This window comes from Orbicella franksi, chromosome 15 (genome assembly GCF_964199315.1).
Source record: "Orbicella franksi chromosome 15, jaOrbFran1.1, whole genome shotgun sequence".
NCBI classification, from domain to species: Eukaryota; Metazoa; Cnidaria; class Anthozoa; order Scleractinia; family Merulinidae; genus Orbicella; species Orbicella franksi.
This window is the reverse complement of record NC_138159.1, coordinates 11,900,893-11,924,293: the sequence shown is the minus strand read 5'-3', so window position 1 is coordinate 11,924,293 and position 23,401 is coordinate 11,900,893. Positions and strand designations below refer to the sequence as shown.

At 37.6% G+C, this 23,401-nt stretch overlaps 2 protein-coding genes across 3 annotated transcripts in view; both read right to left on the bottom strand.

Annotated features, from left to right (window-relative positions):
- The window catches only part of LOC145470010 (uncharacterized), a 185,340-nt gene that overhangs the window by 108,282 nt on the left and 53,657 nt on the right, over positions 1–23,401 (bottom strand). The gene's annotated exons all lie outside the window — the stretch shown is intronic.
- Positions 24–22,493, bottom strand: LOC145470631 (uncharacterized). Of its 2 annotated transcripts, none has more exons than XM_081454439.1 (4): positions 21,344–22,493; positions 10,332–10,413; positions 852–3,623; positions 24–257 (listed from the first exon to the last, which is right to left on the bottom strand). In XM_081454439.1, the coding sequence occupies exons 1-4, from the start codon at positions 21,407–21,409 to the stop codon at positions 199–201; spliced, it is 2,979 nt and encodes a 992-aa protein (XP_081310565.1). In that variant the 5' UTR covers positions 21,410–22,493; the 3' UTR covers positions 24–198. The 2 variants fall into 2 exon arrangements, with proteins under 2 accessions (XP_081310565.1, XP_081310566.1); XM_081454440.1 differs by having other exon boundaries at positions 25–257; positions 14,236–22,493.

The window sequence follows — 23,401 nt, the reverse complement described above, 5'->3', positions numbered from 1 at the left end:
TCTTAATTTGTATTCTTTTCTGTACAGGTTTATGAATAAAATAGCAACTGGAACTGATTACCGCTAGAAAATTGAAATGTTCGTCTGTCGCTCAAATTATTCGACTTCATAAATTTATAAACATAGATATAAACATGATAACATATGCAAGGATAAACATTAAAATATCGCAATACTACGTTTAGTTGTTTTATAATTCTAGATTGTAAATTCCATTTCCCATAGGTTTGACGGAGGCGAGGGGCATGGTGACTGACCTACAAACAGAAGAAATAAAATAAAGATAAGCACGTGACCTAAATGAATACTTCAGTCGCGCTACTAGGGGCCCGGCCCGTAAAGCCATTTTTAGTTCATCTGTATCTAAAAACGGAGATGAGTATGCGTCTGAAACTTCTTATATGAAGGGAACCTCTGTTCATGTTAACAATACGTGAATAAAGCGGCTCTGTAATCATAAGGTTTGAGAGTTTGCTACGGCTTCCGGGTGCGAAAACTTTTCGGGACCTTCGAGAAACGGACCCCAGGAACCTACGTCCCACAATTATCTAAATAAAGTATAATAAGGAAATTGAAGTACTACATCTCTTTTATGACAAGCTGGCGTGCAATTGCCTGATTAGTTCGTAGCGATTCAAAAACTCTTAAAGGTGGTTTTCACTAAATTTACCAAACGGTAGCGCGAAAACAATATTGTAAATCCAGTCCTGGCCACCCTTGGCTTATTTTCGGGCTTTGCGTCATACATAAGTTTTGTAGAACGTAGCTAGGGGAAAACCGTATCCTAGATGCAGCGGAAGAATTTGAAACAATGACAACAACAATCAAATGGCTTTACAAAAAAGACTTACCTCTGCACATCTTCCTCCTGACTGCGTCATCAACTGACAACTCGTTTCCATAGCAACAAGACCCATTCGTCCGAGGCTCTTCGCAATCTTTGGAATCTAAGAAGCTGTCAACCGATGCAAAGCGTCGTAGAGGAGTCAACTTTGGAGAATCACCTTGGTAAAAATGTGTCTCTCCTTCACTTTGGTTATTATTTGGAGTCGCCCCAAAGAAATAGTTTGTGCTGTCGTTTACAAGAATGCGTGGATGGGGCAGTGTATTACTGCAGGCCTTTCTCAGTTTTCTATTGTCACTTGCCTTTTCGTTGTAGAAAATTTCCTCCATTCCGGTACAGTTTGCGGAATTCTTCGGGAAACGTTTGATCCTATCTTGGGATTTAGTTTGTTTACAATGCTGGTCTGCCACTCTGGTACATGGGAGAGACTTACCAGCTTTTGGTGTGTAAAAGAATGGCAAGTCTGTAGGCAAACGACATAATCGTGTTTTCTGAGCTGACCGTTTAACGTTTTTGTTCCCGGGCGTTTGTCGGTTTGGAGTCGTGTTCATTTCTGGGTTCAGCAACGTCGGTGAAGATTTCTCGGTCACACGACAGTAGTCTTTACTAGAGGTTGTTAGTACATGTGAAGCTTGAATTCTTTTGTCATCAGGCAAAGTGGCGGCTGACTGTGTTTGTACAGTGTGCGAAGCTTGAGGTACATCTTCTGCCTCCCTCACCTGGCGTTTGCTGTGATTTTTGCTTCTTGGAAGCGTTACATTATACATGGATCTCGAGCGCGTCACGCTTGGACGCCTTAATTTGTCTTCATTCTGCGCATTCGTCGTCGTCGGATTTTGAATTTCTTTGTCTTGAAAGGAAAGCTCGTTCTCAAGGGAGAAGGTGACGTCATGCATGGACTTTGTTCTTCTGTGCTTGTATTTCGGACGCGACCTATCGCCACGGCGTAGAAGTGACAACTTAGAAAAAAGATTTCTTTTCATACGTTTTGGTTCTTTCTCTTTGTTATAGTCACTTTCGTCAGAATCAAGGTAATCATACTTTGCTTCATCACTATCAAAAGTTGCAGAGTTTTTTTCTCTTTCTGATAACGCCATTGCCTTCTCGAGCCAATCTTGCAGTTTTTTGTTGACTTGGTTGGCAAACTCTTCACGATCCTCCTTCAACTGTGGTCGTTTCACTTCGACATCCGTCGGCAGAACTTCGGTAGGATAATCCACAACATCGATCCCTTCGTCGACCATTGCTGTTTCCAAGGAACTCTTTTTGCTAGACAACTCTGAAGGTGGTTGGCTTAATTCGCCATCTTCTTTGTCCGACAGAGGTGCATCACTTTCAGAGGATCGCTCTGAAGGCGTTTTAGAGGTGTTGGCTATTGTGGCATCTCGTAACTTTTCAGTAAAGTACGCCTCCAGTTGTTCTAATGATTCACGCTGAACATGCACTCGATCTTGTAACTCAGACCCACGTCTCGACTGCGATTCGTTATCACCGAGGGAATCTGAATCAGAACTTGTTGTCATGGCGGAGAGCTCTTGCAACGCTCCAAGCAGTTCCTGCATTTCCGTCCCCAGGCTTCCGCGACGGTGATCGAGTTTCTTCAAGATTTCTGATTCATTTGCATTTCCGTGGTTTGTTTCTTGAGACGTACCCTGGAGATCGTTTAGAGAATTTAACAGCATATCCATCTGATTCTGCACTTGTCCATCAACCACTGTCTGGTTTTCCCCGTGAAAGTCTCCTTTGATCGATGCTATTTCTTTGCGTTCTGGGCTCGACGGCGGGGTTTTCTTTTTGAAAGTGTGCGAAAATTTAGTCAGTGCATTTATCAGTGAGCCTCGTCGTGGTGAGGAGTCAATTCCACTGTCTAACGTGGCAGTTTTTCTTGGTGACGACGCAGCACTGCGGGGTAAGGAGACTGAAGTTGGTTTACTGCTTTCTGACGTAAGAATATCGCCGCTTGATCCCCTTCTCTTCATCAGAAGAGGACTTAGCTTTTTATGGTGTTTGTCCATTTTTGGCGTCAAGAGGACTCCTTCAGATCCTCGCCTTGCAAGCACCTCTGGACTAATGAGTCTGTCTAGTTTGACAGGGCTTGGTAAAACTGGACTAGCTGAATCAGTTTCATAGTCTCCAGCGATGTTATGATGCGAAGCACTTCTCGTCAGTGCAAGGGGACTTTTGGGTGCTTTGTGCTGATTGGCTCGCACGGCAAGAAGAACCGCTCCACTGGATCCCCGCCTTCCCATATTAGGAGACGGTTTTCCTGATTGAGCACTTTGCATACTCAACAGTACCTCGCCACTGGAACCTCGCCGTCCCATATTAGGATTGCGTTTGCCTTTTACGAGGCTTTGATTGGCATTCACGTCAAGAGCTTGGATGACTTTTGGGTTAAACTTGCGGGGGTTTGATGGCGAATCAGGAGTTACCGGAAGCAACCTTCTCACCCGGGTTGACTCGTCTTCGCTGGTTGGTGAACGCGCCACATCTCTCGGACGATTGTTGAGGACTTTTCGTCGCAGGTTTGGAGAATTGGGGTTAGAAGATACGTCAGTGGGTTTATTGTCTGTGGAATTCACCCGCTGGGAGAGTGAAGATGTCGCACCTCCTGGGACAAGTTCTTGAAGGGCGCTGTATAAATCCTGTATTTCGTGGACTGAGGCAGAAACTCGGCGTCGTTCTAACATTGCTGCAGCGCGTTTAGGATCCATCTCTGAATTGACTGAGGCCAACGCCATGTGCTTTCCACCTTGTGGCGCTGTTTGTGACTGGATTTCTGAAAAACAAACGATAAAGAAGTTGTTAATCATTTGATTATTGATACTTCTAATAAAGGCACAAAGAACGCAACACGGAATAGTTCCTTCTAGCCGTCGTATTTGTTTTATTAGGTAATAGTCACTAAGGTTGAGCCGAAACAGACATTAATCATAAAATATTTCGGGCTGTTTCGTCTAAAAATGATATCATTTATACGAGTGGAACCATCGTCAATCGCTCTGAGGTGCATGGAAATAATCAGTTTTCCCGCGAAATATCAACCATTATTAAAACTGCAATTCAAGAGTTTTCATTGGCTTACCCATCATGGTACATGAGCCATTTTACCATGCTCTACAAATATGGTGAGTGCGCGCATAACGTTTTCGAGGCGTTTTTATTTTAGTTTAGTTTATTTTATTTTTTTATTTTTTTATTTATTTATTTTAGTCTAGTTTTTTTATGTTTTAGGGGCGTTTTTAATAAATCAATTATTCCACTCTTGGTGGTTAATTATCAGACTTGCATAAGTATTGCTAATTAGGAATACGAGGTTCTCTTGCAGAGAACTTCCCTTCTATAAACGGGAAGTATTCACCAAGAGGAAGTTATTACATATACTACACACATTGCAGGCTCCCAATTATCAACAGCTTACTTATTCAGAACTCAAAGATGATTAATTCTACGATAAATGATAATGCCGTGAAGGGCGCCCAACGCAACATATAATCTGTAAATGATGGCCTAGAAATAACCTTTACTTCTATGACTGAAACACGTAAGGCTGTTCAGTTTCCACATGTTTACGGAAAACAGCCAGATTTTGTTATTTTAGCCCAGATATTGTGGGATGTCCTAATGTCACACTTGTCTTGATCGGCATCTTTTTCATGTCAGAAAATCGGTCGTTTTAGAATCCAGAATCCACGGGAATATGTTTTAGGACTCCCTAGGAGGCAACCCCTTCAGTCCCCCCAAAGCTGGACAATGTAGAATTATCTTCTGCACCTGAGATCAAACAACTCGTATAAATTTACGTGCATTTCTGAATTATCAAGGAAGATATGAATATTAGCTGATTACAAATAATGATCTCTTTGTCTTTTCACCTGACGCTGATTATTTAATTTAGAATTTTAACACATGCAAAACACTGAGCAATATTTTTGATTATGGCAATTTGGTTAGGTTGTCAAGTCGTTTACTTTAGAAAAAGCCGACCGGATCACCGGGACTTCTTCAGATAAAGTGAAATATTTACTCATTATTTGCTCGGTTTCAAACTTTGTTAGTTTAAAACGATGTTTCTTTAGTAGTAGTGCAATATTTCATTGGTTCCAAAAAATTTTCATTCGGCAACTTTAATTTTCAACGAGCATGCAGACTTCAAAGTGAATATAATATGGCCGAATCGTCACAAATAATAAGGCACTGCCACCAGTGGTGTGTGGCAAGAAGAATGGAAAATTCTAAGACTTTTTACGTTCTTAAGACATGGCCGTTCAGTTCCGCGTTTACCAAGCTTTTAATGTAACTGAAACATTTATAAATTGAATGATTAAAAATCAGCTACGAAATCCACAATAAAGCTTGGATAAGAAATATTTCCTTGGACTGAAGAAGGAACTGCAAATAACTAAAATAATCCAATTGACTCTGCTATTGTATAAGGAAGAGAAATAGTGCTTTTGCATGTCGTTTAAATCAGTATTTTTGCGGTTATGAGAAGACCAGGTAATTCACCTTGCGGCGACCTGAACTGCAAAACAAAACATAAACTGACTGATAACAACAAAAACGTATCGATCCAGGAGATTCCGCAAGCTCCATGAAAGATAGTTATACAACTGTACAGTTTATAACACAGGAAGACTAGCAAACGTATTACACGGAAGATGTCACCTACTCGGAACACGCAGCTTGTTGCAATCCATATTTTCTACTCAAATTGAGTAATACGACATTTAAAAGACCGCTGTGAAGAAGCTTCATGAGGCAATACAGAAGTTAACAAGTCTCTTAAGGGCAACTCTTGAGTAAAGTTAGCCAATCCTCAAGTGAAGATTCGGTATTACGTGCACACCAATGCAATGATGAATTGCGAGAGGTGTTTTGATAAGTGAAATTGCCACCTGCTGAATCACGTGATTAAAATTGCCGGGAGATAAGAGATAACAACGGGAGATACGAGAAATTATTAATGAGTTTTTACCACTTCGGTTGTTAACACATTACCATAATGTGTGGGCAACATCAAATAAACTTGAGAAGTCGATAAATATATATTTGTAGAAACTTTGTTTATGGTCTGTGCTACATATGGCTGTTTACAATGGAGGCAACATAATTTCATAATTTGCGTTTCTTTACTCTTTAGATCAAGGTGAATAACACAGTTAATCTTATTCCTTTGATTAAATTTAATTGTTTTCATATGGAGTGGGCGCTCGATTTCTCAGGCATTTTAAAATAATTTGCGTCAGAATCCGTCCATTAGGCATTATGCCAGAAAAAGTTATATTTACAGAAAAAATGACTTTGTTTTAGTTCACATTTTTCTGCTAAACAAATACAACGTAAAAATATTAGAGGACTGCAAGAAAAAATAATCACTGATTACTTATTTATGCCATGGTTCAAAAAAATGTACTAAATCATTGTCCATTAGTCGCTCTAATTTTGGTGCGTGTGCGACCAAATGTAAGCTGCTAAATAATGAGAACATTACATTTTTGTGGCAGACTCTTGGCGCTGTGCAACTTCGTCCATAAAAAACAATAATAATAAGACATCAGGACATTTAATTATTATAGTGTCGAAAGAACATGGCCACTACGTCAGCGGTTGAAACTTTTGTCAGTGACCATTGGGTGAAAAGTGCTATGCTGTGAAAGGCATTTTCTAAAGTTTGGGCCGGTCTCACTATATAACTCAATTTCATTTCATGAACTTTTCAAATGGATTCTGTCGAGGATCACAATAATTCTGTATTTGAATACAACTGGAAAGCAATACGATTTACATTGCACCTTGCCAAATAGTCAAAGGCGCAATAATTTGGTCCACAGTTTCAATTTTGTGCTTGTTTCATTTTGTGTGAATTGATATAAAACTACTTAAAATCATATGACAGTTTCCACCGATAAAATAAAGCTCCTTGCTAATGGTGTTCAAATACTACGTTTTGTAGCACGGTCAAATAATAAACATGTTACCTGCTAATCCGTTAATTTCAGTGATAATTTATTTGTAACACATCTATAACTTTGTTACGAATTTCAGAGTTAAAAACTCGTAGACAACGAGATAAAAATGTATCGCACGGATTGAGCTGTTAAGAAGCACTATCCACAGAAATATTGCCGTATACAACAAAGTCGTCTTCTTAATTAAAAAAAATTGTCTTTGTTTTCGAGCCGCATGTGGTAACCAAACTATGCAAAGTTACAGTCTCCTGCGAGCCTTCTTGTCAATCATAAATGAAAGATTTTTGATCAATGTTTTCGCTCATTCAGTTTTAAAGTTCTGACATTGTTTCTCTGTTCTTGGTTGGAATTTGGTGTTTCGACATTAACGCATTCGTGCCCAGTGTTTAATTGGCTTCCAAAGAGAGTGACGGACCGCAAAATTATCCACTAACAACCTACAAAAGCTATTGATTCTCACCAGAATCTGAGTTGATTTCCTCATCGATGAGATCTGCCTGAGCGTGAAAAAATTCATTTTTGTCTCGTTTCTTCTTTTCCAAAAGCGCTAGTTGCACCTTTGCAAGCATAAGAGGCCACATTCTGAAGCGCGAACAAGACTTTGAATTGACCATGCATAGGAAATCAGGAACAGACTAGAAGTTGAAATGTTTGTCCTCTTCGACAAATCAACGTATTGTTTTGGTATTGGTTGATGGCGATTTGTGTAAACGAAAAAGATTGGGTTAAACAGAACAACAGGCGCGTTACAACAAAGCCAGAGGCTATGTAAAGGACCTATTGTCAACAATGTTGCTTTATAACCACTATAAATAGACAAGCGTGTACAGATTACGACCATTAAGAAAACTGATCGACAACAAAACAATACTCTTCTTTTTTCGAGCAAGATCTCACACTAGAGCTGTAAAGATGTAGAGTTAACAGATTACTGTGCATTGACCAGGGAAAATGTTGACATTCAGAGTTCAAAAGAAAGACGGTTTTTAACTCGTTCTGTCTTTGTGTCTTTCTTTCTACCTCGAAGTTCTTTTTCCTTCGTCGTGTAGATATTGTTGAGAATTAGTTCTTTTAATCGGTTCGTGAAAATTACTAAACCTACTTTCATCGACCTGTGTCGACCGATCAGATTTGTTTCAAGTGACTTTTCGCTCCCCTTTTTTGTACACGATCAGTACTTAAGAAAACTGCAACTGAATTAAGTCACCGTCAACAGAAGTTTAAGAATGCTTGGGTTTGTCAGCTGCACAAAGAAAATCAATTAAAAACTGTTACCGAGTACAAGTTGAGACATTGTCATGGCAACCTGTAAGAATTGTTCGCAGATAACTGTTCTACGAGATTGTAATATTTAGATTACCTACGATAAAATGCCGAACAAGGGAACGTCTTGTACAGAAAGGGAAAATTAAATGTTATTCGACCTTTCACGAGTCTTTTTAGGCCTTGTCTTCAAATTAAAAATGGGTCACAATTTTGTGCATAGAAATGTTGATAATTATGTTAATTTGACACTTCTGCTTCAACAGCTGTTATGCACATAGAATCACTAATTTCACTGAAGTTGTTGTACGGAACGAAAGCCTCTATCGTCTTAAGCGTGAAATTACTACACAGAAAGCATTTCAGGCAATTGTTTTGTACATTTACAACCAGTCAAACTTGTCAGACTGTCACGAACTGCACAGCAATACCCTTGCGAAATTCTCAGTAACTTGTCAGTGAGTTCCTGCTATATAGCCTGTCGATTTGTAAAATCAATAACTCGGCCTGCGAATACTGCAGTCACCTCATAACTCCTCTAGTGTATTCATTACACATTAACAAAGCTGGGCGAGTGTTATGTGTATCTTACCATATCAGTACAAAGTCATAAAGTTTGATCTCATCCATTAAAATTATTGAGAATTTACTTTTCGATCTTAACTATGTCAGAAAGGTACACACAACCTTTCGAGCACTACATGAAAATTACCGATAAATTACAGTTGAAATCATATGGCGTTTTACAACTACTCACTCATAGAGTAGAAATTAGTTAATTTAATATACAGACAGTTTGAGTCAAGAGATTTATACTCGCGGCAAGTCTTCTCGACTAATTCATGTTGTAGCTTTGTACGATATTGCCCTCAAATTAACACTAAATAACTATTCTGTTCCGATGCGAAGTGAACATTCAGTAAATTCAACTGGTTTCATCCAACAAACTTCCCATCATAAACCTATACCTCAAGACTTAGTTTTTATTATTTATATTTTAAGGCAAAGTTATTCTACAGTCTTAACTTACCAACTCAGATCTCGAAGTATAATCCTTTGAACAAATAGCATCATTATAAACCATGTTAATGTCATATCCGCGAAATGCTTGAAATACGATTGAACTTTTCCCTCAAAATTGGGTCAATTTTGTATGTTTTCGCCATTTTCGATATAAGATAGTTTCAAACGCTGCAGATTGTAAGATTTTGTATTTGAGATGGTTTACGAAGCCGTTATCCGTTCCGACTAAAGTTCTCGACACGAATATTTTCAGAGTTTTGTGACGAACAGCCGGGATTAATTACTCTACTGGGGGTAGGCAATCTCGTACCACTACAAAGATGTAACAAAGAACCAAAACGGTCCGTTAATTAATTTCTGTTTTGTTACTATCCAGACTCTTTTGTGCTGGACATAATATAACTTTTTAGTTATGTAAATGAAGACTAAGTTAAAATCAGTGAATATTGTTATAAGTTTTATAAAAGCGCGAGTCTGTGATATCAAGGCAAGTATAGGAATAAAAATTGCATTTCTGGATTTATCTCAAGCATTTACTTCCTTAACAAACATAAGGACGAAACTAAGAAATAATTTCTCCAAAGTTATGCGAATTAGATTTAGTTTACAGCCATGATGAAACTTCTTCTGTCCTGTTGGTTCTAATGAATTCTAGCAACACTGCCAACAATCGTTGACCTAAATAAATAACGAAGATACCCGAGAATCATCCGAACGATACCGACGACTCTTGCTCGGGAGACCGACTACCTTGATGGATTTCACATTTTTTGTGAAGCGATTCCACAACATGGCCAGCCTCATTGGTCCTTGACGATAACGTTATTTCTGGGAGGTTTGTTGAAGATTTGACTGTTAACGTCGATTGCTGCACCATTGATGAAAAATGAAGTAACGATTTATTCATTAATTTTTCAGCTCAGCCAATCAGAATAAACATAAATTAGTTTTCGCAATTTTCCCGCGTTTGTCTTCAGTTACATGTTGGTTTCTCGCGCAAGTCACTAGTTGTGAATTTCTCGGTCTTCTCCCCGTTGCGCTTATTCCACGCTTGCCGAAGTTTTTTAATTGCTTACTAGTGCTAATTGACGTTAATAATGTGAAAAGTTTGGTTTTAGTTTTTCATTTTCTAAGGACCCTTTCTGTGTTAGCCTGCGCGCAAGCTACTTTTGTGTCTGTCATGTACTGAGCTACTAAGAAAAACAAAAGATATATGGTTCGTGTTTTACCTTCAGTCTCAATAGAATTATCTTCATAACTCTTCACTTTGACCATGGTGGACGCCCCTCTTTTTCCTTTGCTAGATTTTGACTGTAAGAAAGAATGAAAGTTCATTTTAAAAACAAATTAACTCTAACCGTAGCTGGGGACTAGATTTGTGTTGAGAGTCATGGGAAAAGTTATTCAAGCCATTGTTTAATTGTTGTCTTAACAGCTCAGATTGATTTTACATTTGTATCATAATACAGCAAGGGAAAGGATCGAGTCCAACAATGAAGAATAAAAAACTCTAAAATTTTAGATTGTTCAGTGGAAACAAGGAAAACATCATGCTGTGAAACCACGAAGCTTTTCTGTAGATACAATCGAACAATCTTCTCATAACTCGGCTGAAACAAAGCTTATTACATGTAATTAAAGTAATCTTTTTGTCGAAGGCAAGCGTACGTGACAGATATTGAAAGAAGCGCAAATAATACAACTATGTAAAAGTTGTATCCATAACACGTACCACTATTCAAGGAAATGTGTCCAATTTAAATAGAGCCGATCTCAAAGAAGCTTTGTATTCAACTAGATTGATTTCTTTGTGTTCCATTCGTAATTTGTTTCTCTGTCACCTCTTCCGCTCCCGCTCACAAAAGTCGCGCCAAACGCGCGCGTGACACAATTGCCCGAGAGGTTCGGTAGTTAAAAAAACTGAAAAGTATTGGTTTGGTTTCTTTATAGAAAACATTAAATTAAGTGGGTCAGTTTATTTAAGAAAATGACAGTGAAAAAGGAGGTGGATTTCAGCCTACGCAGTGATGCCGTCGAATTGTTCAAACACCAAAGTTTAATGCCGTTGTTCGAAAGGGAATATAAAGTCGAAAATACAAAACTTTCCACCCACGCTCGATAGACACTGGTCGTCCTCTACAGCTTGGTTTTCATATGATTGCTAGCGCTCGCTCTCGTCGCTCGAACTTTTTTCGTTTACACTTGCAGTAAAACAAGTGTTTCTGGGAATTATGTTCCCATTCTGAGCGAAAGCCGACGAAGCAGACCAAACACTGACCCATATTCGAGTCAGTTTCTCGTTTCTTTCATCCTCATGTCCTTTTCGCTACAAGAGAAAAAAGGCCTTGCGCTCTCGCTCGCCAAGTCGGTTTCTATACTTTCCCTCAATTTGCTCAGCTCGCGAAAATGCCGTGATCATGGTAATAAAGGAAATAAACCTCTTGCAGTCAGCATTTGTGAGACAACTCAAAGCTTCAGCCAAAACTGTCATTCTCAAACCGTGTCTACAATTTGATGCGCCAACTTCCAACAAAATAGTCGAAGGTAACTTAGCATTTATCTCAACTATGTAAAGAGTATTTTAAGTTTAAAACCAAACTCGTCTAGACGATTTGACCAAAACAACCGTGTAACATTCACACAATGCACCCTGACCGAGACCATGAGGAAGTCAGAACAAAACTATGAGCATTGAAAACTTTCACAAACAAGATCGATTATTTTACCTTTAGATTACTAACATACCCTTAATTTTCTGAAAGTCTCTGATCTCTCGCTTCGAAGCCGTAAAGAGAAGTTGATGGTTTGGTTAACCCCCAGAGAAAAGAGCTCCAGTGATTTGATGGCTCGGTATGGCACGTCTTCCCTAAAGTTTTCTTTTATACTCCGCATCGAAAGTATATTTAATCAGTTTCCGCCTTGCTCGAAAACAATACTTTTACGGATCTGTGAGACTGCGGCAAGCTTGTCTCTTTGAAGCCCTGAGCACTTTATTTTGACGTAATTAACTCTTGTCCTTCAACACGCTTCAACAAAGGTCAACACTTGTCCTTTTACCCGCTTTAGCAAAGACTCAAACAACATAATAATCATTAAAAGTATTCCCTTGGGCTCCACTGAGTTCAATAAGCTTTTGTTTCCACGATTATTACTCAGCTATTTTAGTCACATCATTAAACGTTCTGTTCATTATAATCTTTAAACGGTAAACCAGCAAAAACAACACCGAATCCTGTACTAAATAGACTGTTCATTCATGAAGCGACTAACATTTAATTTTCTATTAACAATATCAAGGCAGACAGACTCTTCAAAGAAAATTCGCCTATCTAACTTTATAAGAAATGTATGATAATAAGTAATGAGAGCTGACAGTGATCTCGGTCTACGGTAGGTGGTGTCCATTCTCCCAGATTTCAGAATGCTTTTGTTGCACGTCATCTGTATAATGCACGTCTCTTCCGGGGGCGGCAAAATTATTAGAATTTTAAAACAGTTGAATACTTACACCTGTTCTGATGTTGATCGTGCTTCTCGTAACGAACGCAAGATCACGTCACGTTCGCGCACACAAACAAAACAAACCGTAAAACACAACAGCAATAACAAAAGGCAAAGTTTAAGCCAAATCAGTACAACATTATTTTCCTTGGTGAATTTGCAAAGCAGAAAACTGATGGTTGAAGAAATTTTTTGTCTTGCATTTCAAGGTGTCAAAAGAGTGTGGAATAGGAAGCAAAATATATTTAATCACTCCGCATCATCACTGCGCTAGATTTTTCTTTCTTACGCAAATTTCAAATGAGCCGACAAGCGGTGATTAGTCAAAGGTTACCTTTAATTTACCTTTGCCGAGAAATAACTACAGAATAACGCTTTATCCCTGCTTTTATGCCAATGTTGTGTCCTAACATCAAACAAGCCGAGTGCACAACTGGTATATTGTGCTTGATAATTTTTTTTTTATTTGAATACCACCTTGATTACATAACATCGCAATCGACGACTGAAGCAGTTACGAGAAAAAAGATGATGAAGTATTCTGACTTCATTGGTGTGAATATCAACATATCTGAGTCAGGTCACGTTCAGTACTCACTCATCCTATTATGTAGGATGGAAAATATCAAGCGAGTTACGTCATGACAGAAACTTTGCCATCTGAGAAACACTCTTAACTAAGCAGCGGTTCGTTTTGAAATACTTACTCGTGAAAGCAAAGCAGGCTGTGCAGGTTCACCGTTAATAATGTCAAAACACTTAACGGAATTTTAGAGAAAGGAGTTAACAATTTATTAAATTTGTAAAATCCGCATTGCATATGATGTCGGTCATAACTTCGAATCAGGAAGCACGCACGCGTGTGGATTTGTGTCAGAATAACAATGGACAAAATTAAAAAAACAAAAACAAATTGAAACTAAAAAGGTCCATAACTAGAGAAACGAAAAGGAAGATGAAATAAATTTATCTTCCTACGACTCTGAAAGAATTCAATATTCTTTGGAAATTTGGGGCAAAAAATGCGCTGACATTACAAATTCCCTTTTAAATGGCTGCCATTAATGTTTGATCACAAGGAGCGATTGCCTGCGTTAATGGACCAATCTTTGGATTCTGCTGTCTCACGAACCGTGCCAAGAAAGAGGGCATTACAGGAGTTGTATCAACCTTTCAGAGACGGAGGCAAGAAGAAATTATAATATTACCTTAGTGTTAGTATAGGGTTGTTTTCAAATTATTCTCTGTCACGTAGGCTAAAGGCTAAAAACAAAAACAAAATCTTAGCTGGTTAGAAACCTTTTAGCGCGCTTCCTTGATAAAAGGTAAGTTGGAACAAACCTTGTCACGCGAGACAAGGAAATTTTCTCAATTCACCCGTGAGGAATAGTTTACATTTTGATAGGAATTGAATTGATTTAGACTTCTCGACTAAGGTTATCGAGTGGCACTTACTTACTTGTTTAACTTTATACATCTCCCCTCAATAGTTCATCTTCAATCGAATATTTTCAACTTCGTTTTAGTTCACAGATTGAATACAAATCAGTCTTACAAAACCTAATAGCTTGTAATGTATATGATGCGACTCGGAGTCGCAGAATGCGCTTTCTTACAAATACTTGTATTTACCTCAATTTTCTTCGCTGTTCCTTGGTAGATTTTTTAACAAAAATTTAAATTCCTCAATTGCCGCGCTGTGACTTCGTAGTTTTGAACCACCACACATTTAGTTAATTGAAATGATATGACGAAGCAGCTCAATGAAGCTCAAAACCTGTAATATTTGCATGCTGTCAAACTTCAATTATCATATGACGTGTGGATTTTAAGACAATGCGAAAATGAAGTGTCTCGGAGACAATAAATCAGTAGCAGTCTTGCGGTCTATTTGAACGATCAAATGTAGCTTCTCCTTACATTATGAATACAAAATCAAGCATATGAACGAGAATCAAGAAAATGATTACGATGAACAAAGAGGACGTTTCCAGAGAAGAACAAACAAATTCTCCCAACTAGTGTGAGTACCGGGAAAAGTTTAGAATCATTGCAGGGACAACCGTTTAACGAGCGAAGAACATAATTTTGTTACCAGAGCAAAGCCCGGAGGGGTACTCTGGGAATTTCTGGGTGAGGATGTGCCGCTGGGTCCCTGGAGCCCTTAGCCTATACCAGAGCTAGTTCAGCTGAATTTTGCTACCCTATACTAGAGTAAACTCCCCAAATCCCCCTATCTGTCGACACCATTGCGGCTGATTTGCGTAAATTTAAACTTGCCGATTTGATTTTTTTATATTTTTGAGTGGCAATTCCTGGTTTCCTTAGTCTAGATAAAATCTTCAACCAACTAGTCAGTTTTGGGGAAAATGATACCCTATTCTAGACCCAAACGCTCTGATTTATATACCCTATCCTAGAGTAAACTGCTTGAAAATCATACCCTTCACAGCGGCACATACCTATATAGCCCATATATGTTAGCGCCCCCCGGGAGCAACGCAAGCGCTAACTGCGCGCACGGCTGCGGTCAATCGATAGATGTGCACGTAACAAATCTGAATGAGATTGCGCATGGCTCGGTATTTTGTCGAAAGTCGGTTGCTTTATTGTAATATGTTATGCTTAATAAAACAAACTACACAAAGCATTAGAAGGTGAATTACAGAATTTCTTCAATAACACGCGAAAAAATATTTAAACCGAGTTAATATATAAATGCCTGACAATCATAATTTCTTTCGTAATGTCACTCCACCAATCCAAAACGTTTGTATCAAACGCTCCACTGACATTACGTTTTACATAATTCAATCGCCACCAAGACGCCATCCTCCTCAACGGAATATCTTTGCTATCAAAATACGAACACGAAAACAGACATTTCAACAAATACTAAAAGAAACTGATGTTTCTTAATACGACTTGCGGGCAGAGCTTCCACTGAAAATGCTAAAACCGTTTAAACTTCTCAGAGTGATCAACTCTTTTAATTAAGTAGTCATTCTAGGCAGTTTTCTGTATTGCATAAGCGGTTTTCGAAACTATGTTGTGATTCCATGGAATTACAAGAACGGTTAGTAAGTTCTGCTTTGCTGTTTTATAATTCTTTTACGTTGTGAAAATACGGCAGAAAGTTTTGCATTTCACAGAACTGTCTCAGTTACCCACAATTTGCCAGAGTTGCTAAAATACTTCTCTTTCGACATGCCTTGACTCTCCCCTCCCCTCTCCCATTCAAAGTTGACCAAACACTTTAGAACCAATACATATTTACTGAAAGAGAGAAAGAGCGCGTGAAAGCGCATTAAATAGTTATGTTTATGATAAAAAATGTGAAGGTTTCGAGTTTGTCTTAACTACTTTTTTTTGACAGTTGCTTGCTTTGGTAGTCGTGTGCGTTGGTAAAGTGACCGTAGAGAAAATAATTAATTTTTGTCTACAGACACACAAACTTAGCTTGACAATAGATTTAAATAGTTATGGTAATATGTATACGGAAAGTACAATACAAAGCGTTGCAAAGTTTAAAAAAAAAAATAGGCAACTTCAAGTCCCTCTTGTGAGTATTCAAGGCTAAAGAATGTCGATTACTTTATTCTTGGCTTTTGGCTGCTGCATAATAATCAAAAATAGGCATCACTACTTTGAACATTTGCATGCAAGCTCGTGAAAAGTAAGCATATACCACAGAAGGAACGATGAAATGACAACGCTAATTAAGATATGTGCTTTTCTTTGACTTAAGTTAGTCAGCGTTGTTCATTGTTGATCGAAAATCTAAAGCCGTAAGGCTTGTTGTTATTGATAAAGAATTTATTTTCAAATTAAATATTCAGCTGTTTTTGACGACTGTTGCAACTCACTATCAAGAATGTTTGCTAGGGAGCTAATTGGTTGCTATGGTTACTGCAATACGAGGCCTTGAATGCATATTACGCGAATGTGCTTTATAAAAATTGCTACAGTTGATTGCATGAATAAGATAATTGGTCGCAATATTATGAAAATGAGGTCAATTTATGTCTTTCCTGGTAATATTCGTTTTCAATGCCGTTTAATTTTTTCTTTTATTTTTGGTTTCACCAAAATTAGACCGTCAATATTTGACATTTTGTCTGCAAAGCTTGTGTAGTCATTAAGGAACACACAGCAGTAATAATACAAATTGCTCTTAACAACCAATTTATTTTTAAAATAAAATATTTAGCTGTTTTTGACAACTTCTGGGAGTTACTATATGAAATGGTTTCTACTGCAATATATGAAACTTTGGTAACATACAGATGAACTCGTGTAGTTAATTACATAGTAAATTCTGAAGCGTAGCTTTCCGAATATAGTCTCAGGTTTGTCAGAGTCTTTCAGCTGGTTGATATGTCTTGATTCTGGTTTATCAATTTGAATTATCTTGAGAAGCCTTTGCTGATCAGTTTTTTGGTTATAACTATTGATTAAAAAATACTTTTTTGATAAGGAAGAATGCTCCTGACATCCCTTAAAATATGCTAAAACATTGTGTTATTTTTATCTTTTGTTCTTAAATACCGCCTGATAACTACCTACCATGACCACTGATATAATATAAGCTGAAATCCAAATCACGCAAATGCAGATAGTATTTACTGAAGATAATTATTTATCAAATTGTTATTCATACGCATTTTTCTTTTGAATTTTATTTTTTAAGAAGTAGTCAGCTAGTTGTTCGTGATGCTGGAATACGCATATATGACCGTTCAGACAGGACTTTGCAATCCATTTTCATTTTATAAGTATGATATCCACCTATTTCCCATTTCAGAAAAGCTTTTAGACCAGTTGGTCTTGTATGATATATGACAGACAACCATGGAAAGACACTGACTAAACGCGAGTTGAATTCTGTTGAGAACTGGGCTTCGTTTTGGAAAAAATGGAGTTTTTGACCTACACTTACGATTAAGGACGTGAACGGTGGACTTGTGCCAGAGCAGATTGCTGCTAAGACGGCATTGGTTCTACTGGAATATTACGACATTATAAATATTCTCTTTTTTGCAAGTCTGTTAAAAGTTACTGAAAAAACTACAGGCATAAATGAGCTCACCTTCGTGAAGTATGTACTTGCAGAAAAGTTCTACTGAATGGTTGGATACTTTGTTCTTTGGTGATGTGTTAACAACTATGGTAACACGATTGAATAAAACAAGGTGGACAATGATGGCACTGAGTTGATTTATTTTCCAAAAAAATTGCGGGTTTTGAGTTATAGTTAACGGGCTGAAACGGATTACCGTGGTTGAATATCAAGTAGCAGACGGCAATGAATTTTTTTCAAGGAGGGGTAACGGTTTTATAGCACCAAGAACAAAATCACCAAATGAAGTTGAGGATAACGTTCTCCATTCTTTTTAATACTCTTCAGCTCTTTTTGTAAAAAATTTGTACGTGACTGGATTTGGTAATTATGATTTGGAAATACAAAAGCCGGATAGCTGTGAAATTACGAGTTTCCGATATCATGACCACTGGAGTGAATATCAGATTTGTAATATTGTTAATATCGTGGTTTATCATAATGAATAACATTTCCTTTATTAAGATAAAAATGACCTATTGCTTTTCACTGTCAATTATGTCCGTGAAACACGGAAGGGTCCCCTGAAGATGTCTTCAGTGGTAAACGTGTTATAAGATTTTACACGGAAGTAGAGACAAAACACCTTGATTTGTCCAAGTTTTCGTCAGCATCTCAAGCTCTGAATAACATATAATTTCCTCTTACAGTTTCAAGACAGTGTCAAGCAGACAAGTGTTGAGAATAAAGAAAATCACGATCTTGAGGTTACTGTATTGATATACCGTCACATTCTCAGAACTATAAACATCAAAAGAAATGAACAAAAACCCGTAACGAGAATTAATATTTTCATCTTGTAGACAAAACAAATGCATTGCGTGATGACATTTGGCATCATAATCTCTCATTATAGTAATTTGAATTATATATTTTATTTTTGTTGAATGCTTGCTAAAAATATTACACATCATTTGATTTAATTGCGAAAACAAAGGAATATTTGCGTTGCGTGTTAAGATTTCCATTTAGCTCGTCTTTGCTGCTGGCACTGATAACCTTTCGGCCCTCTTTCAGTTCCATCTATAATGCCAATCACAAAAGCATAATTCCAAAAATAATATTTTAATTAAGGATTAACCACTAAATCTTGATCAATGAAAATGTTAAAAGGCTTCCTGCAAAATGGAAATGCAAGTTAAGGCCTGTACTTTTTGAACAGTTTGTTAGTAAACCTCGCTAATACCTTCCGTTAGAGGAGATATTTTCGTTTAATATAATTATAATGGCTTTTGTTGTAATGGTATGACATATTTCGGCCTCTATTTTTTTAACAAGGCTAACTTTTGATAATTTTTCAGCTTTTAAGTTCTTTTCATGTAATAATTTATGAACAAAGAATGCGTTGCCTTTCTAAACGATAAAATCACTGTGCGTGTCAGTTCACGTTTCGCGGTTGAAGGTCGTTGAATTTCTCACCGCTGTCGTCCTGGCATAATACAGTTATATTGCGGCAATGTACAGATTCCACAGACCTAAATAACATACTCAGCACACTTGTCCATTAACTTTCCGTTTCGAGTCGGAGACGCGTGTATCAACAAACACAAAAGCTGGCGACTAAGTTTTACAGGAACATAGTTTTTTACCAACCACCAGAGTCACAATGTCTTGGGTTTTCTTTTCTTTTCTGAATGACTTAAATTACTGACAAAAGTTGGAAATGATGAGCTGAGGTTATGTTTAAGGTGAATAGGTGAATCAGGCTTAATAATTTGAAAAATATCGATTAAATGATAGTTTGGGAAAATAATTTGGTCTTTTTAAATGTTTTTTATTTTAAACACGAGCATAAAAAAAATACTGCTAAAACAACAAAGCATCCCAAAACTTATTCAGAAGCAGTTTAATCTATTTGTGTTGCTTATCATGTAATATCGAAAAGCTTGCATAGCAAGACTATATCAAGTCAGATTTGACACTCAAAATAAACACAGATCGCACAAGATACAACGTTGTGTCCATGTTGTCAAATTCTCTGTCGATGACCAAACATTCATCGAGTTTTAGAGCTTTGGTCATAAATCTACCCCCAAAAGGTGGCATTGTAACCGATTGAAAGTCGTCGTATTTTTCGCTGTCGGAATTCGGAAATGCTTGGTTTATCGTAACCTTGGTGACAGGAGATAACAGAGACTAATATAATTAAGGGCGACCCTGAACTTCTTCAGTATAAAGGCTTTTACGTTCATGATCCACTGATAAGAGCATTCCTAAGCTTAAAATGTTCAAGTACACTTTTGGTGGCAAAATGTGATGCAAACCACGCAGAAGATATAATTTCCTGACGACTGAAAGTAGTACAAAGCTGTAACAGTGTTCAGTCTTTGTATCTGGAGACTGTTAGCTCACTTGAAAGTCATTTTGCAAACGAGAAAGCTGCAGTAGTGATCACGAGGGACAGTGCAGGCGATGAAAGGAACATTGACATAATTTCAGCACATCTTCACTCGCTGATTAGATATTCCATCAGTATTAAATCATAGGAAATGAATTCCACCATGAAAATGCTCTGAATGTTTGCCAGGTATTAAAATGACAAAAATAGCCAAACAGGAACGAAAAATACCGCTTGAGAAGAGCACTATATAGCAGTAAGATGTGTGATGTAAAAGCTGGGTTGAGAATATTACAACATTAAATTAGGACCATTTTTTTTATGTCACACAAATATTGCAAAAAGCTGTATACGTATTTATTTGTTCAACATTTTAAACTCTTGTAAAGAGGCTTTGGGTTAATACTTTCTCTGATGTTTACGTTCCTCACGTTCTTAAAAATTCCTCTCTCACACAAACCTGATGTTACGTTAGTTATTCGAAGTTTTTCCCAAAGCTTTAGTACCATTGGTATAATAATGTTTATTAAATTATTTGTAACAATATGTGTAGGCGTTTAGCACATGTCTTCGGATTACTGGTGAAAATGAAGAGAACAATTAACTTGCCTACGTGTCTAACACATCCTGATCGTATGGGAACAATCTTTCTATCTTCGAAGTGCTGTGCCGAATGTATTTCGAAAGGACTTAACGTTTTAGCTGGACAGATCAGTTGCCATCTGTATTTACGCTTTTCACTAGATAGTCTCGAAGGTAAAGGTAGAAAACTCTTTGTCGCAGAGTGTAGTCTCTACCAATTGCAAAAAGGAAGTATGTTCCTTTGCCAGCCAATTGTTTAAGTGAAAAACTTAATTAAGACCAAATTCACACCTTAAGCGTGCTTAATAAAACTCTCTCCGTTTTTATAGCTAGTTACATGATCATATATGTTACTGAGAACAGGCCCCGGTGAACAGAAATATCTCTAAATATTGTGTACCTTCTATCGGTAGGTATCATTTGATCATTCTACCGCCAGGCGCGGATTTGTCCCCAATTTGTCTCCAAAAATAGATATGTCGTCTGTCCGATGTAAATTCCATTGCAACTCCTTTAGTGTTTTTTTGTTTTTTGTTTTTTGTTTTTCATTCTTCCGCCTCACCGTCGCGCAAAAAAAGCGATTTCGCGGTGCGCACGTTACGTAAACATTGAGCATTTAAAGCATATTAGAATAATCTTTTTTTGTCTATTTTGCTCCACATTCAAAACAATCACCCGGAGAACAAAAAAAATCTACTCACCTTTGATTTCTTGATTTTTAAACTTGGTCTGTTAGGGAGGAGCGGGCCTCTGAACCACGTTCTCATGTTGAACGATGCAATCTTGATAGCAACACGGTTCAATTCGTTCTTTCGTACTTTCACGCTTGCTGTCAATGATTCATAAACGAAGTTTGGTTCTTAAAGGAGCATCCCGTAATATATTGTCCTCTTGAAGTGAAGAGGATATTTAAAATTCCTGCCGATCGTATCGAGATAAAGCCAATATGTATATTCGATCGCATACAGCTTTGTTTTTCAACCAGCTATTAGGCTGAAGCTGTGGAACTTATATCTATGTGTTCGGCGTGTTTTGCGGTTTGTTTTAATTAAATCTATCACTAATCCTAAAATAAGACAAATTACAATCGGAGGGCGATAGGTTAATATCCCCGTCACCCGAAAGCACGAAATGACAATTTGGTAAAAAATGTTTAAAAAAAAACCTAGTATGGTCTATAATAACAACCGACGTTTTTCAGCTTACCAGAGCTTAGTATTCGTTTGAGCGCGTACAATCAACTTCCACTCACTTATATTTTCGCCAACACATTTCCCGCCAATATTCATAACTGGCCGCGCGCTGCTCCAATGAGCGTATCTGATTGGTTTGACGGCACTGCTCAGAGAACCCAACGCGTGATTTCCTTCAACTAAGAAAACGTGTGCGATCGCATTACATTGGGAAAAATGTTATTGGTCAAATTGAAATGACTTCTTAGTAGCACATTCCACAGACAGACATTTCGAGAACTTGCTATATCTCAGTATTTTTGCTCGCTCGTCTTTTCGTGTTTCCCTACAGATAAATGCGCTATGGAACATACAGGCTAGCCTCGCATAGCTATAGTACCGGTCTAGTATCCCACTAATGGTATCAATAGGCACCTCAAAACCGAATAGAGACATCTCGTGGAGTAGTTTTGTGTTTGGCTCTGTAGCTAAATGCTAATAACACCCTTTTTCAGTGTGGGAATCATGTTAAAATTATGGAGAAATTGTTATTTTGAGTCGATGATTAACTCGCATTCATGCCCAGTACTGCTCAGTAATTGTATTGCGTGATACAACTTACGTCTAATTTTATTTTATTGCTTTTTAATAATAGTATTCTATTAGGACAAACAAGCATATCTGAAAGAAATAACAGAAAAGACTGTTAGTAAGGTGGTGAATTAAAAGATGTTCGAGATTACATTCATATTTTTCTCATTCTGTAGAAATAGTCTTAAGCTATAGGAATGCTAAACACACATTTGACGAGTAATTATTAGAACGCGGTTTGATACCCAGCCATGTGTATTGAACGCATACCGTACAATGAATGTTGAATGAAGGTCATGGTAACCAGGACCTGTTTTGTATGTAACTGATTTAACAACTAGCTGTATTTGCCTATTGCATCAATCGGTCAAGTGACCTCGTCAAAAATAGAAAAAATTGTGTAAACACATGTTAATTCATCTATACTAGAAATGACAAGAGAAGGCCGATCAAAACTAGTTATCAGTGAACAACCCCAGCTTAAAAACGCTTGTAAGATTTTTAAATTTTAGTTTTAAGTTCTTAAAAGAATTTAAACCTCGTCGGAGATATTTTGGGGGGGTTGAGAGACTTCAAGCCGATTAACCAAGCGCGGATAGCCTCATGCACTGATCACTAATATTTTTATATTGTTACTTCCTCATGCTGCTTTTTGAAACCTTCTTTAGGCCGAGAGATTTTGTCTTGACTGAATGAGGTTGCCTCAGAAGAATGTTAATTAACTGTGAAATTCTAGACAAGTTTCATTTTCTTGGGTCTCGGAATATTAAAAATAGGTTCCACAAAATTAAACTAACGAGGAAAAGCTTGATTTAGAATACTTGAAGAATCTGCCTTAGGAAAAAAATGGCGACTGTGCATTTTACCACAATACCATGAGAACCTTACACAGCCCATAAATTACACAGAAAGCCAGCCATATTTTTGCACTAGTTATCCAGGTGCTAACGACGAAGTGTATTCTACGTAGGTTTGAGGACGTTAAAATTTTCTGTA